The 17,692-nt window shown below is 46.4% G+C and overlaps 1 protein-coding gene and 1 long non-coding RNA gene across 6 annotated transcripts in view; one reads left to right on the top strand and one right to left on the bottom strand.

Moving 5' to 3' along the window:
- Positions 1-2,538: 2,538 nt before the first annotated feature.
- LOC118380819 (regulator of G-protein signaling 3-like) overlaps positions 2,539-17,692 on the top strand; it is a 42,535-nt gene continuing 27,381 nt past the window's right edge. For all 3 annotated transcript variants that reach the window (XR_008073289.1, XR_008073288.1, XM_052472827.1), the window contains exons 1-4: positions 2,539-3,216; positions 4,538-5,168; positions 6,665-6,723; positions 9,647-9,777. Coding sequence is in view for 1 of the 3 variants with exons in the window: in XM_052472827.1 (XP_052328787.1) it covers positions 4,656-5,168; positions 6,665-6,723; positions 9,647-9,777 (703 nt within the window). In the remaining 2 variants the exon portion in view is untranslated. The remainder of the gene's footprint in view (positions 3,217-4,537; positions 5,169-6,664; positions 6,724-9,646; positions 9,778-17,692) is intronic.
- On the bottom strand, positions 9,787-13,902 carry LOC127909995 (uncharacterized). Of its 3 annotated transcripts, none has more exons than XR_008073415.1 (3): positions 13,714-13,902; positions 10,221-13,103; positions 9,787-10,170 (listed from the first exon to the last, which is right to left on the bottom strand). It is a non-coding gene; the product is annotated as an uncharacterized LOC127909995 (long non-coding RNA). The 3 variants fall into 3 exon arrangements; XR_008073417.1 differs by lacking the exon at positions 13,714-13,902 and having other exon boundaries at positions 10,221-12,949; positions 13,050-13,707; XR_008073416.1 differs by lacking the exon at positions 13,714-13,902 and adding an exon at positions 13,277-13,707 and having other exon boundaries at positions 10,221-13,074.

Genomic DNA, 17,692 nt, shown 5'->3' with positions numbered 1-17,692 from the left:
TGTTACCTGGTGATATGGTGCTGCTAGTGATAGATAGACAACATACTCAGAATGTTACCTGGTGATATGGTGCTGTCCATAGTATGTTTTCCTTGTTTTAGTGTTGGTCAACAACATAGCTGGGTGGGCATTCTATGAATGTTACCTGTTTGATATGGTTCTCAATCAGAGGCAGGTGTTAGTCATTGTCTCTGATTGGGATAGACAACATACTCAGAATGTTACCTGGTGATATGGGTTTTGTGGGTGATTGTTCCTGTCTATGTGTTTTGCACAACATACTCAGAATGTTACCTGGTGATATGTTTTGTGTGTGATAGACAACATACCTCTGTTTTTACCTGGTGATATGGTGCTGCTAGTGATACATGAGAATATAACCACGCCTGCTTTTGATAGACAACTTCACCACAGAAAACCCTGTTACCTGGTGATATGGTGCTGCTAGTGATAGATAGACAACATACTCAGAATGTTACCTGGTGATATGGTGCTGTTAGTGATAGACAACATACTCAGAATGTTACCTGGTGATATGGTGCTGCTAGTGTTAGACAACATACTCAGAATGTTACCTGGTGATATGGTGCTGCTAGTGATAGACAACATACTCAGAATGTTACCTGGTGATATGGTGCTGCTAGAGATAGATACTCAGAATGTTACCTGGTGATATGGTGCTGCTAGTGATAGATACTCAGAATGTTACCTGGTGATATGGTGCTGCTAGTGATAGACATACTCAGAATGTTACCTGGTGATATGGTGCTGCTAGTGTTAGACAACATACTCAGAATGTTACCTGGTGATATGGTGCTGCTAGACAACATACTCAGAATGTTACCTGGTGATATGGTGCTGCTAGTGATAGACAACATACTCAGAATGTTACCTGGTGATATGGTGCTGCTAGTGATAGACAACATACTCAGAATGTTACCTGGTGATATGGTGCTGCTAGACAACATACTCAGAATGTTACCTGGTGATATGGTGCTGCTAGTGATAGACAACATACTCAGAATGTTACCTGGTGATATGGTGCTGCTAGTGATAGACAACATACTCAGAATGTTACCTGGTGATATGGTGCTGCTAGTGATAGATACTCAGAATATTACCTGGTGATATGGTACTGCTAGTGATAGATACTCAGAATGTTACCTGGTGATATGGTGCTGATAGTGATAGATACTCAGAATGTTACCTGGTGATATGGTGCTGCTAGTGATAGACAGACAACATACTCAGAATGATACCTGGTGATATGGTGCTGCTAGTGATAGACAGACAACATACTCAGAATGTTACCTGGTGATATGGTGCTGCTAGTGATAGATAGACAACATACTCAGAATGTTACCTGGTGATATGGTGCTGCTAGTGATAGACAACATACTCAGAATGTTACCTGGTGATATGGTGCTGCTAGTGATAGACAACATACTCAGAATGTTACCTGGTGATATGGTGCTGCTAGTGATAGATAGACAACATACTCAGAATGTTACCTGGTGATATGGTGCTGTTAGTGATAGACAACATACTCAGAATGTTACCTGGTGATATGGTGCTGCTAGTGTTAGACAACATACTCAGAATGTTACCTGGTGATATGGTGCTGCTAGACAACATACTCAGAATGTTACCTGGTGATATGGTGCTGCTAGTGATAGACAACATACTCACAATGTTACCTGGTGATATGGTGCTCTGAGAACACGTTCTCATTTGCAGCAACGACCTGGGGAATAGTTACAGGGGAGAGGAGGGGGGATGAATGAGCCAATTGTAAACTGGGGATTATTTGGTGACTGTAATGGTTTGAGGGCCAGATTGGGAATTTAGCCAGGACACCAGGGTTAACACCCCTACTCTTACGATAAGTGCCATGTGACCTTTAATGACCTCAGAGAGTCAGGAAACACGTTTAACGTCCCATCCAAAAGACAGCATCCTACACAGGGCAGTGTCCCCAATCACTGCCCTGGGGTATTGGGATATTTTTTTAGACTAGAGGAAAGAGTGCCTCCTACTGGCCCTACAACACCAGCAGCATCTGGTCTCCCATCCAGGAACTGACCAGGACCAACCCTGCTTAGCTTCAGAAGCAAGCCAGCAGTGGTACGCAGGGTGGAACGCTGCTGGCTATATAGTTGGTATATGGTTGATATTCCATGTATTTACAGTATCAGTATGACTATATCTAAATGCAGAGCGTAATGCAGTACAGTGCAGTTATTTAGAGTACAGTTCAGAGATGGCATGACACCATGTGCAAAGTCCTTTGTTGGCCTACATTGTTAAAACCAAAGATATGGATAATAAAAACATACTGTTCAAATAACAAAATAAGATCATTTTCAAATTATTGAAGTTAATTTGAACATTTTATTGAATATAAACAACTTATTTTGAATGATCTTCCTTTCCGTCACTGACACTGACATTGTTAAAATAGCTCAGGCAGCTACAGAAAAGTTCCCTCCCTTCAGTAATTCCATTCAAAGTAAAGCTTCCTAACCCCGGGGAGTTCAGAAGTGTTTTTCCACGACACACCTAAAATGTGTGAATGATGTTGTATTGTACAGAGCGCTTCAAGAGACAAACACGGCAAGCTGAGACGGAGTTGTGGGTGGCAACACAGACAATAGGCGTTTCTGGTTCGTGCAAGTGTGAGATTTAAAAAAGGTCTGAATGAAGTTTGAGACAGAGAAACTTTCTTGGTGCTCGTGATTTCGTTTCGTCTGTCTGTATGCTTGTTACGTATTCACAGATATTCAGTAACACATGCAGCGTCAGGACTCTGTTGATTATTGAGTGCACTCGGTGGAGAGAGAGAGAGAGAGAGGGGGCATCCGCGACTCCGCGTCTTGGCACGGGTGTAATCATTAGTACAAAACGTTTTGCAACGGGAACCATTTACTACAAACGAAAACGTTTCGCATTAAAACGAGACTTTATATTGGACAAATCCAGCTAGGCCTCTCCACGTTTCGTTCCGTTTGCTTCCGTTTTGGTTCCTAGTCAACAACACACAACAGGCAATGCTCTGACGTCACAAGTGAGACTCAACTAAAGCAAGCCTAATCGAATATATATATATATATATTTATTATGGTTCAATCAGTGGATATACTTCCCGGGACAGATAACTCTTTGTTTGGAGCCAAAATCATGAAAGCACAGGTGGCAGAGTAACGGCAGGACATCGAGGTAATACATTTTACACCGGCTCTTTTTTGTTTGTTGTTAGATTTACTGCAAGGAATTCAACTCCCCTCCTGTGGGACATAGATAATACTTCTGTTGAAAGTTCTCAGCGGCAGTCTCAACAGTTATGTAATGCCTTCTAGACAGCCCAAGTTCAACATTTGAGTTATACACAGCTTAAACACTGACATGTGTGGTTATCACGTTAATACACAATTAAAACACCACGTTAAAAACAGAAGTAAACATGATAGTATGGAGAATAAATGTTGATTTTCTAATCAGTTATATGATAGTATGGAGAATAAATGTTGATTTTTTAATCAGTTATATGATAGTATGGAGAATACATGTTACTGATGATAGTGTGGAGAATACATGTTACTGATGATAGTATGGAGAATACATGTTACTGATGATAGTATGGAGAATACATGTTACTGATGATAGTATGGAGAATACATGTTACTGATGATAGTATGGAGAATACATGTTACTGATGATAGTGTGGAGAATACATGTTACTGATGATAGTATGGAGAATACATGTTACTGATGATAGTATGGAGAATACATGTTACTGATGATAGTATGGAGAATACATGTTACTGATGATAGTGTGGAGAATACATGTTACTGATGATAGTATGGAGAATACATGTTACTCTTCACACCAGTCATATGTCATTTAGATGTGGGTCAAGTTGCAGGAAGACCATTTCACTCAAATCAATATTTCAAGTCAGTCGAATCAGTACAAATCTGCTGAATTTAAATCAGTAGAATCAGTACAAATCTGCTGAATTTAAATCAGTAGAATCAGTACAAATCTGCTGAATTTAAATCAGTCGACTGGCATGACTACAGTTCATCACATTTTTGCAGGCAAGGGGCCAACACATTAATGTTAATATGTCTCTCATGTCAGTTGAAAACGAATAGGTGGTTTCAATATGTCACATATGAATATCAGAAAAAAATCTTTCTCGTTAACCCACATTGGATGTAGAGTGGACTTGACAGCATTGGACATAGCAGTTGTTATCATACATACTGCAGCTGGTCTGACTCATGATCTACATCCCAAATGACACCCTATTCCCTACATGGTGCACTACTCTATGGGCCCTGGTCAAAAATAGCGCACTATGTAGGGAATAGGGTGCCTTTTGGGACATAGATCATGAGTCCGACCAGCTGCACTCTGTAAAAGTGTACCAATGATATAGAACAGCACACTGTGGTCCGGGTGAATTCACCCATTGTCTGCGATTGTCCAAAACTATCATGTCCAATTCCCCCTCTCTCTGTTTTCCTTTTATAGGCTGTTCTGTGCTGGGGTCCTCGCTCCAGACTATTTCTCTCTTTCTCTCTTTCTCCACCTGCACATCAGTCCCTCCATCCTTCCTTGTCTCTTAACTCCACCCAGTGGCACTGCCATCATGCGTCGGTACAGCTCCGAGGGGTCTCTACTCGATATGGACTTCCTGCCGCGGAGGAAAGTATCCGCGAAGGGCCACAACTACCACAGCCGGGACGGGGAGTCAGGTACCTACAACCCCGACCTGGAAGGTGACGAACTGGATGGGCGAACCACCTCTTTCCCCCCTACCCCTATCATCGTGGAGCCTGGAGCCAGCCACGGGAGGGGGGAGTTGAGCAGGGATCTCAGCGTCAGTGTGGAGAACCTCACAGAACTGGGGAAGCTAGAGGGTAAGGGATTTCTTGGAGTGGTGAACCTCAATGAAGGATGTAGGGCATATAGTGACGGGCAGTTGGCGCCGGGGACGACGGGCCGCAGCACAGAGAGCGTGGGTAGCGACAACCAGCCACCGCCCTCTCCCTCGCTCTCAACCTCTGGCTTCAGCCCCTTGTCCTTGAAGTCACAACAACGGTCCCACACCAGAGCCAAGCTGTCCGCAGCCAAGCTACACCTGAAGAGCCTGTTTGGGCAGGTAAAGGGGAATGTGGGAGATCAGGATCACTAGAGGAGTGGTCCCTGGCAGTGTTTAGGGTATTGGGTGTTTCAGGACTGGCAGTGTTTAGGGTATTGGGTGTTTTAGGACTGGCAGTGTTTAGGGTATTGGGTGTTTTAGGACTGGCAGTGTTTAGGGTATTGGGTGTATTAGGACTGGCAGTGTTTAGGGTATTGGGTGTATTAGGACTGGCAGTGTTTAGGGTATTGGGTGTTTTAGGACTGGCAGTGTTTAGGGTATTGGGTGTTTTAGGACTGGCAGTGTTTAGGGTATTGGGTGTTTTAGGACTGGCAGTGTTTAGGGTATTGGGTGTTTTAGGACTGGCAGTGTTTAGGGTATTGGGTGTTTTAGGACTGGCAGTGTTTAGGGTATTGGGTGTTTTAGGACTGGCAGTGTTTAGGGTATTGGGTGTTTTAGGACTGGCAGTGTTTAGGGTATTGGGTGTTTTAGGACTGGCAGTGTTTAGGTATTGGGTGTTTTAGGACTGGCAGTGTTTAGGGTATTGGGTGTTTTAGGACTGGCAGTGTTTAGGGTATTGGGTGTTTTAGGACTGGCAGTGTTTAGGGTATTGGGTGTTTTAGGACTGGCAGTGTTTAGGGTATTGGGTGTTTTAGGACTGGCAGTGTTTAGGGTATTGGGTGTTTTAGGACTGGCAGTGTTTAGGGTATTGGGTGTTTTAGGACTGGCAGTGTTTAGGGTATTGGGTGTTTTAGGACTGGCAGTGTTTAGGGTATTGGGTGTTTTAGGACTGGCAGTGTTTAGGGTATTGGGTGTTTTAGGACTGGCAGTGTTTAGGGTATTGGGTGTTTTAGGACTGGCAGTGTTTAGGGTATTGGGTGTTTTAGGACTGGCAGTGTTTAGGGTATTGGGTGTTTTAGGACTGGCAGTGTGGGAATGGATAGCTTGTGTGTGTTTGATGGGTTTTGACTAGGTGCGTTAGTTCTAGATTTCCGGGTGCACCGTTTCAGACCCTTCCATTGGACCTTGTGAAATCTCTACTCCAATCAGGGAAGTGTATGAGTCTGTTTCCTCTCAGTAGTCATTCCAACCTTGAGATTCATCCGACAGAGTGTTACTTATAAAGCGCTTGTGTTAATGTCAAGGTCACACTAAGTTGACAAAGGATTAAATAATCATGCTCAACAGCACACATTTACCTCTAATATTCTCAATTTGATTTAAATATTGTCACGTGTAACGGATGAGAAACGGCTAGCTTAGTTAGCGGTGGTTCGCGCTAAATAGCGTTTCAATCGGTGACGTCACTTTCTCTGAGACCTTGAAGTAGTAGTTCCCCTTGCTCTGCAAGGGCCGTGTCTTTTGTGGAGCGATGGGTAACGATGCTTCGTGGGGTGACTGTTGTTGATGTGTGCAGAGGGTCCCTGGTTCGCACCCGGGTATGGGCGAGGGGACGGTATAAAATTATACTGTTACACATACATTTGGAAACAAACTAATTCTGTCTGTATTTCCAGAGTCCCCATTCATCACATTCCAACCTGTTTAACCCAGAACAGAAAGAACAGAGAGACAGGTGAGGTCATCGACTGTGGACAATAGACTGTGGACAATAGACTGTGGACAATATAATGAGGACAATAGACTGTGGGCAATAGACTGTGGGCAATAGACTGTGGACAATAGACTGTGGACAATAGACTGTGGACAATATAATGAGGACAATAGACTGTGGACAATAGACTGTGGGCAATAGACTGTGGACAATATAATGAGGACAATAGACTGTGGACAATAGACTGTGGACAATATAATGAGGACAATAGACTGTGGACAATAGACTGTGGACAATATAATGAGGACAATAGACTGTGGACAATATAATGAGGGCAATAGACTGTGGGCAATAGACTGTGGGCAATAGACTGTGGACAATATAATGAGGACAATATAATGAGGACAATAGACTGTGGACAATATAATGAGGACAATAGACTGTGGACAATAGACTGTGGGCAATAGACTGTGGACAATATAATGAGGACAATAGACTGTGGGCAATAGACTGTGGACAATATAATGAGGACAATAGACTGTGGATAATGAGGACAATAGACTGTGGACAATAGACTGTAGACAATAGACTGTGGGCAATAGACTGTGGACAATAGACTGTGGACAATAGACTGTGGACAATAGACTGTGGGCAATAGACTGTGGACAAATAATGAGTACAATAGACTGTGGGCAATAGACTGTGGACAATAGACTGTGGACAAATAATGAGTACAATAGACTGTGGGCAATAGACTGTGGGCAATAGACTGTGGATAATGAGGACAATAGACTGTGGGCAAGACTGTGGGCAATAGACGGTGGACAATATAATAAGGACAATAGACTGTGGATAATGAGGACAATAGACTGTGGACAAATAATGAGGACAATAGACTGTGGACAACAGACTGTGGACAAATAATGAGGACAATAGACTGTGGGCAATAGACTGTGGACAATAGACTGTGGATAATGTGGACAATAGACTGTGGACAAATAATGAGGACAACAGACTGTGGACAAATAATGAGGACAATAGACTGTGGACAAATAATGAGGACAACAGACTGTGGACAAATAATGAGGACAATAGACTGTTGGCAATAGACTGTGGACAATAGACTGTGGACAATATAATGAGGACAATAGACTGTGGACAATATAATGAGGACAATAGACTGTGGATAATGTGGACAATAGACTGTTGACAAATAATGAGGACAATAGACTGTGGACAACAGACTGTGGACAAATAATGAGGACAATAGACTGTGGGCAATAGACTGTGGACAATAGACTGTGGACAATATAATGAGGACAATAGACTGTGGATAATGAGGACAATAGACTGTGGATAATGAGGACAATAGACTGTGGACAATAGACTGTGGACAATAGACTGTGGACAAATAATGAGGACAATAGACTGTGGGCAATAGACTGTGGACAATAGACTGTGGATAATGAGGACAATAGACTGTGGACAATAGACTGTGGACAATAGACTGTGGACAATAGACTGTGGACAATAGACTGTGGACAATAGACTGTGGACAATAGACTGTGGACAAATAATGAGGACAATAGACTGTGGGCAATAGACTGTGGGCAATAGACTGTGGACAATAGACTGTGGACAAATAATGAGGGCAATAGACTGTGGACAATAGACTGTGGACAAATAATGAGGACAATAGACTGTGGACAATAGACTGTGGACAATAGACTGTGGACAATAGACTGTGGGCAAGGTAGCTTTCTAAGAGGAAGATGTCCCTGAGCCTGGCCCAAATGGCATCCTATTCCCTACGTAGCCCTTTGGGCTCTGGTAAAGATTAGTGCACTAAATAGGGAGTATGAGGTACTTTCCCTGGTCAAAAGTAGTGCACTACATAGGGAATGGGGTGACATTTGGGATGTATCCTAAGAAGTTCCCTTTGAAACAATACCCATCCGGACCTCATTCACCAAACAGTTGTGGAAATGAGGGGTTGTGTTGTCATGAAATCTGATGCCTGTCTCCTCTCTCCATGTGTCTCCGTCTCTCCCCCCTCTCTCCATGTCTCTCCCTCTCCCTGTCTCTCTCCATGTGTCTCCTCTCTCCCTGTCTCTCTCCATGTGTCTCCTCTCTCCCTGTCTCTCTCCATGTGTCTCCTCTCTCCCTGTCTCTCTCCATGTGTCTCCGTCTCTCCATGTGTCTCCTCTCTCCATGTGTCTCCGTCTCTCCCCCCTCTCTCCCTCTCTCCCTTTCCCCTTCTGTCTCCCTATTTCTCCCTCTCCCTGTCTCTCCCTCTCTACCCTCTCTCCCTGCCTCTCTCCCTTTCCCCTTCTGTCTCCCTATTTCTCCCTCTCCCTGTCTCTCCCTCTCCCCCCTCTCTCCCTCTCTCCCTCTCTCCCTGCCTCTCTCCCTTTCCCCTTCTGTCTCCCTATTTCTCCCTCCCTCTCCCTGTCTCTCCCTCTCCCCCCTCTCTCCCTCTCTCCCTGCCTCTCTCCCTTTCCCCTTCTGTCTCCCTATTTCTCCCTCTCCCTGTCTCTCCCTCTCCCCCCTCTCTCCCTCTCTCCCTGCCTCTCTCCCTTTCCCCTTCTGTCTCCCTATTTCTCCTCTCTCCCTGTCTCTCCCTCTCCCCCCTCTCTCCCTCTCTCCCTCTCTCCCTGCCTCTCTCCCTTTCCCCTTCTGTCTCCCTATTTCTCCCTCCCTCTCCCTGTCTCTCCCTCTCCCCCCTCTCCTCCTTTCTCCCTATCTCTCCCTCTCCCCCCTCTCCTCCTTTCTCCCTATTTCTCCCTCTCCCTCCCTCTCCCTGTCTCTCCCTCTCCCCCTTTCTCCCTATCTCTCCATCTCCTACCCTCACTCCCCCTCCCCCTATCGCTTCCTGTCTCTCTTCTTACCCCTCCTCTCTCTATATCTCTCTCACCCTTCCTCTCCCCCCTCTCCTCACTAACAGTGATAAAGAGCGGAGGTCTCGCCTCCCGGTGATGCACCAGTGGAGTCAGGTGGGCCACAGCAACGCCAAGTTCAGTCGGGTGGAACTTGATAAGTGGGCAGAATCGCTGGATGACCTCCTGGCCAGTCGGAGTAAGTAGACTAGGACACCCTTCAGACCAGTAGACTAGGACACCCTTCAGACCAGTAGACTAGGACACCCTTCAGACCAGTAGACTAGGACACCATTCAGACCAGTAGACTAGGACACCCTCCTGACCAGTAGACTAGGACACCCTTCAGACCAGTAGACTAGGACACCCTCCTGACCAGTAGACTAGGACACCCTCCTGACCAGTAGACTAGGACACCCTCCTGACCAGTAGACTAGGACACCCTCCTGACCAGTAGACTAGGACACCCTCCTGACCAGTAGACTAGGACACCCTCCTGACCAGTAGACTAGGACACCCTCCTGACCAGTAGACTAGGACACCCTCCTGACCAGTAGACTAGGACACCCTCCTGACCAGTAGACTAGGACACCTTCCTGACCAGTAGACTAGGACACCCTCCTGACCAGTAGACTAGGACACCCTCCTGACCAGTAGACTAGGACACCCTATCCTGACCAGTAGACTAGGACACCCTATCCTGACCAGTAGACTAGGACACCCTATCCTGACCAGTAGACTAGGACACCCTATCCTGACCAGTAGACTAGGACACCCTATCCTGACCAGTAGACTAGGACACCCTATCCTGACCAGTAGACTAGGACACCCTCCTGACCAGTAGACTAGGACACCCTCCTGACCAGTAGACTAGGACACCCTCCTGACCAGTAGACTAGGACACCCTCCTGACCAGTAGACTAGGGCACCCTCTCCTGACCAGTAGACTAGGACACCCTCCTGACCAGTAGACTAGGACATCCTCCTGACCAGTAGACTAGGACACCCTCCTGACCAGTAGACTAGGACACCTTCCTGACCAGTAGACTAGGACACCCTCCTGACCAGTAGACTAGGACATCCTCCTGACCAGTAGACTAGGACACCCTCCTGACCAGTAGACTAGGACATCCTCCTGACCAGTAGACTAGGACACCCTCCTGACCAGTAGACTAGGACATCCTCCTGACCAGTAGACTAGGACACCCTCCTGACCAGTAGACTAGGACACCTTCCTGACCAGTAGACTAGGACACCCTCCTGACCAGTAGACTAGGACACCCTCCTGACCAGTAGACTAGGACACCCTCTCCTGACCAGTAGACTAGGACACCCTCCTGACCAGTAGACTAGGACATCCTCCTGACCAGTAGACTAGGACACCCTCCTGACCAGTAGACTAGGACACCCTCCTGACCAGTAGACTAGGACACCCTCCTGACCAGTAGACTAGGACATCCTCCTGACCAGTAGACTAGGACACCCTCTCCTGACCAGTAGACTAGGACACCCTCTCCTGACCAGTAGACTAGGACACCCTCCTGACCAGTAGACTAGGACACCCTCTCCTGACCATTAGACTAGGACACCCTCCTGACCAGTAGACTAGGACACCCTCCTGACCAGTAGACTAGGACACCCTCCTGACCAGTAGACTAGGACACCCTCTCCTGACCAGTAGACTAGGACACCCTCCTGACCAGTAGACTAGGACACCCTCCTGACCAGTAGACTAGGACACCCTCCTGACCAGTAGACTAGGACACCCTCCTGACCAGTAGACTAGGACACCCTCCTGACCAGTAGACTAGGACACCCTCCTGACCAGTAGACTAGGACACCCTCCTGACCAGTAGACTAGGACACCCTCCTGACCAGTAGACTAGGACACCCTCCTGACCAGTAGACTAGGACACCTTCCTGACCAGTAGACTAGGACACCCTCCTGACCAGTAGACTAGGACACCCTCCTGACCAGTAGACTAGGACACCCTCCTGACCAGTAGACTAGGACACCCTCCTGACCAGTAGACTAGGACACCCTATCCTGACCAGTAGACTAGGACACCCTATCCTGACCAGTAGACTAGGACACCCTATCCTGACCAGTAGACTAGGACACCCTATCCTGACCAGTAGACTAGGACACCCTATCCTGACCAGTAGACTAGGACACCCTCCTGACCAGTAGACTAGGACACCCTCCTGACCAGTAGACTAGGACACCCTCCTGACCAGTAGACTAGGACACCCTCCTGACCAGTAGACTAGGACACCCTCCTGACCAGTAGACTAGGACACCCTCCTGACCAGTAGACTAGGACACCCTCTCCTGACCAGTAGACTAGGACACCCTCCTGACCAGTAGACTAGGACATCCTCCTGACCAGTAGACTAGGACACCCTCCTGACCAGTAGACTAGGACACCTTCCTGACCAGTAGACTAGGACACCCTCCTGACCAGTAGACTAGGACATCCTCCTGACCAGTAGACTAGGACATCCTCCTGACCAGTAGACTAGGACACCCTCCTGACCAGTAGACTAGGACACCCTCCTGACCAGTAGACTAGGACACCCTCCTGACCAGTAGACTAGGACACCCTCTCCTGACCAGTAGACTAGGACACCCTCTCCTGACCAGTAGACTAGGACACCCTCTCCTGACCAGTAGACTAGGACACCCTCCTGACCAGTAGACTAGGACACCCTCTCCTGACCATTAGACTAGGACACCCTCCTGACCAGTAGACTAGGACACCCTCCTGACCAGTAGACTAGGACACCCTCCTGACCAGTAGACTAGGACACCCTCCTGACCAGTAGACTAGGACACCCTCCTGACCAGTAGACTAGGACACCCTCCTGACCAGTAGACTAGGACACCCTCCTGACCAGTAGACTAGGACACCTTCCTGACCAGTAGACTAGGACACCCTCCTGACCAGTAGACTAGGACACCCTCCTGACCAGTAGACTAGGACACCCTCCTGACCAGTAGACTAGGACACCCTCCTGACCAGTAGACTAGGACACCCTCCTGACCAGTAGACTAGGACACCCTATCCTGACCAGTAGACTAGGACACCCTATCCTGACCAGTAGACTAGGACACCCTATCCTGACCAGTAGACTAGGACACCCTATCCTGACCAGTAGACTAGGACACCCTATCCTGACCAGTAGACTAGGACACCCTCCTGACCAGTAGACTAGGACACCCTCCTGACCAGTAGACTAGGACACCCTCCTGACCAGTAGACTAGGACACCCTCCTGACCAGTAGACTAGGACACCCTCCTGACCAGTAGACTAGGACATCCTCCTGACCAGTAGACTAGGACACCCTCCTGACCAGTAGACTAGGACACCTTCCTGACCAGTAGACTAGGACACCCTCCTGACCAGTAGACTAGGACATCCTCCTGACCAGTAGACTAGGACATCCTCCTGACCAGTAGACTAGGACACCCTCCTGACCAGTAGACTAGGACACCTTCCTGACCAGTAGACTAGGACACCCTCCTGACCAGTAGACTAGGACACCCTCCTGACCAGTAGACTAGGACACCCTCTCCTGACCAGTAGACTAGGACACCCTCCTGACCAGTAGACTAGGACACCCTCCTGACCAGTAGACTAGGACATCCTCCTGACCAGTAGACTAGGACACCCTCCTGACCAGTAGACTAGGACACCCTCCTGACCAGTAGACTAGGACACCCTCCTGACCAGTAGACTAGGACACCCTCTCCTGACCAGTAGACTAGGACACCCTCTCCTGACCAGTAGACTAGGACACCCTCCTGACCAGTAGACTAGGACACCCTCTCCTGACCAGTAGACTAGGACACCCTCCTGACCATTAGACTAGGACACCCTCCTGACCAGTAGACTAGGACACCCTCCTGACCAGTAGACTAGGACACCCTATCCTGACCAGTAGACTAGGACACCCTCCTGACCAGTAGACTAGGACACCCTCCTGACCAGTAGACTAGGACACCCTCCTGACCAGTAGACTAGGACACCCTCCTGACCAGTAGACTAGGACACCCTCCTGACCAGTAGACTAGGACATCCTCCTGACCAGTAGACTAGGACACCCTCCTGACCAGTAGACTAGGACACCCACCTGACCAGTAGACTAGGACATCCTCCTGACCAGTAGACTAGGACACCCTCCTGACCAGTAGACTAGGACATCCTCCTGACCAGTAGACTAGGACACCCTCCTGACCAGTAGACTAGGACACCCTATCCTGACCAGTAGACTAGGACACCCTCCTGACCAGTAGACTAGGACATCCTCCTGACCAGTAGACTAGGACACCCTCCTGACCAGTAGACTAGGACACCTTCCTGACCAGTAGACTAGGACACCCTCCTGACCAGTAGACTAGGACACCCTCATGACCAGTAGACTAAACCACTCCTTACCCTTCCATGTTTGCTGATCTGAAGGGCTTTATTCAGGCATAATCAGTGTTGTGGTAATGCTTCCGCTGTACAGGTCTACATGGAAGGGTCTACATGGACAAGTCTACAGGTCTACATGGAAACATGGAAGGCGCCAACTACTTGATTAGATTCTAGGAGGGGGGAGAGGTATGAGAAAAGATACTAGATTGAGGAAAGGAAGCAGGGTGATACACCCCCCCACCTCCTATGTAAAAATACCTATCCAAATGACCAGGGATGTTGAAAGAACCACCAGAACAATTGCTGCACCGGAGTGTTTACTGGGCACCTGTAATTAAGCAATAAGGGGAGGGGGTGTGGTATATGGCCAATATACCACGGCTAAAAGCTGTTCTTATGCACGACGCAACGTGGAGTGCCTGGACACAGCCCTTAGCCGTTGTATATTGGCCATATACCACAAACCCCAGAGATGCCTTATTTGATATTATAAACTGGTTTCCAACGTAATTAGAGCAGGAAAAATACATGTTTTGTCACACCCGTGGTATACAGTCTGATATACCACGGCTGTCAGCATTCAGGGCTCGAACTACCCCGTTTATAACTAGAGTTGGATGTTGATCTTGTCGTTATTGAAGTGTATTGTTGCTATGGTCTCTCTTTGAGTTGAGTTTGCGTCCCACAGGCTGCTGACAGATGTTCTGATACCATTTATGTTACGTAGTCTGTCCACAAGAGACTAGGGCTCAGGGGAAGGGGGGTGGGGAGGAAATGCAAAGTGTACTCTGATCCTGTTTTCAACCTCAGCTCACGAGTGTCTTGCAGTGTGTTGTGATGTCAGCGCGATAGGGCCGTATGGTCTTTGCGTACGTCCTTGGTTTCTGTGTGCTGTGCCATAAAGCTGAGTGCAGCACTAGTTACTGTGAATAGATGTGCTAGAAAACAGTAAGACCGTTTTAGATGACTGTCTCAAATGATCTGGATTGTGTTCCAGATGTAGGGCTGGGAAATATGGGAAAAATATCACAATGCATTTGTTTCTGTTGACGGTATTTGACAGTATTTTATGTTTTTAAATAATAAAAGTTATCCATTAATGTTTTATGAGTTGTCCGTGACCCTAGAGTGGAAACACATACCTTCTAATATCAGGCTTTCTCCATTCTGATTGGTTGAAGTTTGATTGAACAGTACAAACAAAAGTTGATCTGATTTTGAGATCATTTCCACTCTGCCACGTAGGGCTGCACGATATGGGCAATAGAATCTAGGCCTTATGTTTAACCAAATATTGCAATTTGACTTGCAATTTAGATAAAAAAAATAACACTTAGGTGAACTGTTGGAATCATGGAAATGATTATTCTAATTCTATAGTTGGAGTGTAATAGTGGGCCCTTTGAATACGTTGTTGTATGACAAGACATTCATAGAATTAGGAATTAAAATACTATTAGAATCTCTATGGAGGCATTATTGACACAGGGTAGGAACCAAAGTGTTGGTCAGTGTTTCCCAGGGGAGTGGGACCCTATAATTGTAGTTCTCTTTATGTAGCTTAACATATTCATGCTTCGCTTATTCCTCTCTGATTTAGAAGATACTGTTGCACAGACAACAGGCTGATTTAGGCCTACACCAGCACTGGTATCAGCCTGTATTAGCTAGCTACGTTTGCTCTGACTCTGTACATTTTATTAGCTAGCCAGCTAACTAGCGATTTAGTATTAGCGGCTAACACAATTTATTTTAGCCACAACTTGCTAAGAGACAAAAGACAAACTAGCTGTTTGCAAACAGTATGATACACAAACCAATAGTTTAATTACAGGACGCTTGTGGATGTACATTAAAAATCAAAGTGGAAAGCAGCATTGTTGTCAACTAACATATTGTTGCATCTGCTCAGTGGTGTGAAGTACTTAAGTTGGGGCGGCAGGTAGCCTAGTGGTTAGAGTGTTGTGCCAGTAACCAAAAGGTTGCTAGATCAAATCCCTGAGCTGACAAGGTTAAAAAATCTGCCATTCTGCCCCTGAACAAAGCAGTTAACCCACTGTTCCTAAGCCATCATTGTAAATAAGAATTCGTTCTTAACTGACTTACCTAGTTACTTAAACATTTAATAAAAATACTTGAAAGTACTACTTAAGTTGTTTTTGGGTGGTATCTTTTACTTTACTACATTCTTAATGAAAAATATGTACTTACATTATCCCTGACACCCAAAAGTACTTGTTAAATTTTGAGTGCTTCGCAGGACAGATTTTTTTTTAAATATCAGAGCGGCGGTAACTCACCAGCATTACGACCAGGAATACAACTTGGATCCTTAGTTCGTACCCCCCCGGGGCAATTGAACTTATCCCAGAGGCTGCTCCAAAACACCGCCAGCAGAGAAGAGATATTCGGAGTGGACTTCTAGTCTGACACAGGAGGCATGCACACCATCCACCGCTTCCGAGTATATTACTCTCTAATGTTCAGTCTTTGAATAATAAAGTAGACAAGCTCAGGGCGAGGATCTCCTTCCAGAGAGACATCAGGGATTGTAACATACTCTGTTTCACGGAAACATGGTTCTCGGGATATACTGTCCCTGTCTATACAGTCAGCTGGATTCTCAGTACATCGCACAGACAAGAATAAAGAACTCCCCGGGAAGAAGAAAGGCGGGGTGTATGTTTCATGATTAACTACTCATGGAGTGATTGTGATAACATACAGAAACTCAAAGTCATTTTGTTCCCCCAACCTAGAATACCTCACAATCAAATGCCAACGTATTACCTCCCAAGAGAATTCTCTTTGGTTATAGTCACAGCTGTGTATATTCCCCCTCAAGCCGATACCACGGCGGCCCTCAAAGAACCACACTGGGCTTTATGCTAACTGGAAACCAGATATCCTGAGGCCGCATTTATTGTAGCTGGGGATTTTAACAAAGCAAATTTAAGGAAAACGCTACCGAAGATCTACCAACACATTGACTGTATTACTTGTGCTGGGAAAACATTGGACAACTGCTACTCAACTTTTCAAAATGCCTGCAAGGCCCTCCCCCGCCCTCCTTTTAGCAAATCTGATCATTTTGCTCCTCTCTTCCTATAGGACGAAATTCAAACAGGAAGTACCTGGGCTAAGGTCTATTCAATGCTGTTCTGACCAATCGGAATCCATGCTTCAAGATTGTTTTGATCACGCAGACTAGGATATGACAAAGTGGAGTCGCAATTCAACGGCTCAGACACGAGACGTATGTGGCAGAGTCTACAGACAATCACGACCTACAAAGGTCAAATCGGCCACGTCACGGACACCGACGCCTTACTTTGGACAAGCTAAACACCTTCTTCTCCCACAAATAGCCATTATTACTAACTGGCTTCCACCCGGTTACACAACTCTACACCTTAAGAGGCTGCTGTCCTATGTACATAGACTTGGAATCACTGGCCACTTTAATGATGAAACACTAGAAACTTTAATAATGTTTACATACTGCTTTACTCATCTCATATGTATATACTGTATTCTATTCTGCTGTACTTTAATCAGTGCCACTCCAACATTGCTCGTCCTAATATTTATATATTTTTTAATTCCATTATTTTACTTTTAGATTGTGTGTATTGTTGTGAATTGTTTGATACTACTGCACTGTTGGAGCTAGGAACAGAAGCATTTAGTTA

This window comes from Oncorhynchus keta, chromosome 20 (genome assembly GCF_023373465.1).
Source record: "Oncorhynchus keta strain PuntledgeMale-10-30-2019 chromosome 20, Oket_V2, whole genome shotgun sequence".
Classification (NCBI taxonomy): Eukaryota; Metazoa; Chordata; class Actinopteri; order Salmoniformes; family Salmonidae; genus Oncorhynchus; species Oncorhynchus keta.
This window is presented reverse-complemented; position numbering and strand designations above follow the sequence as displayed.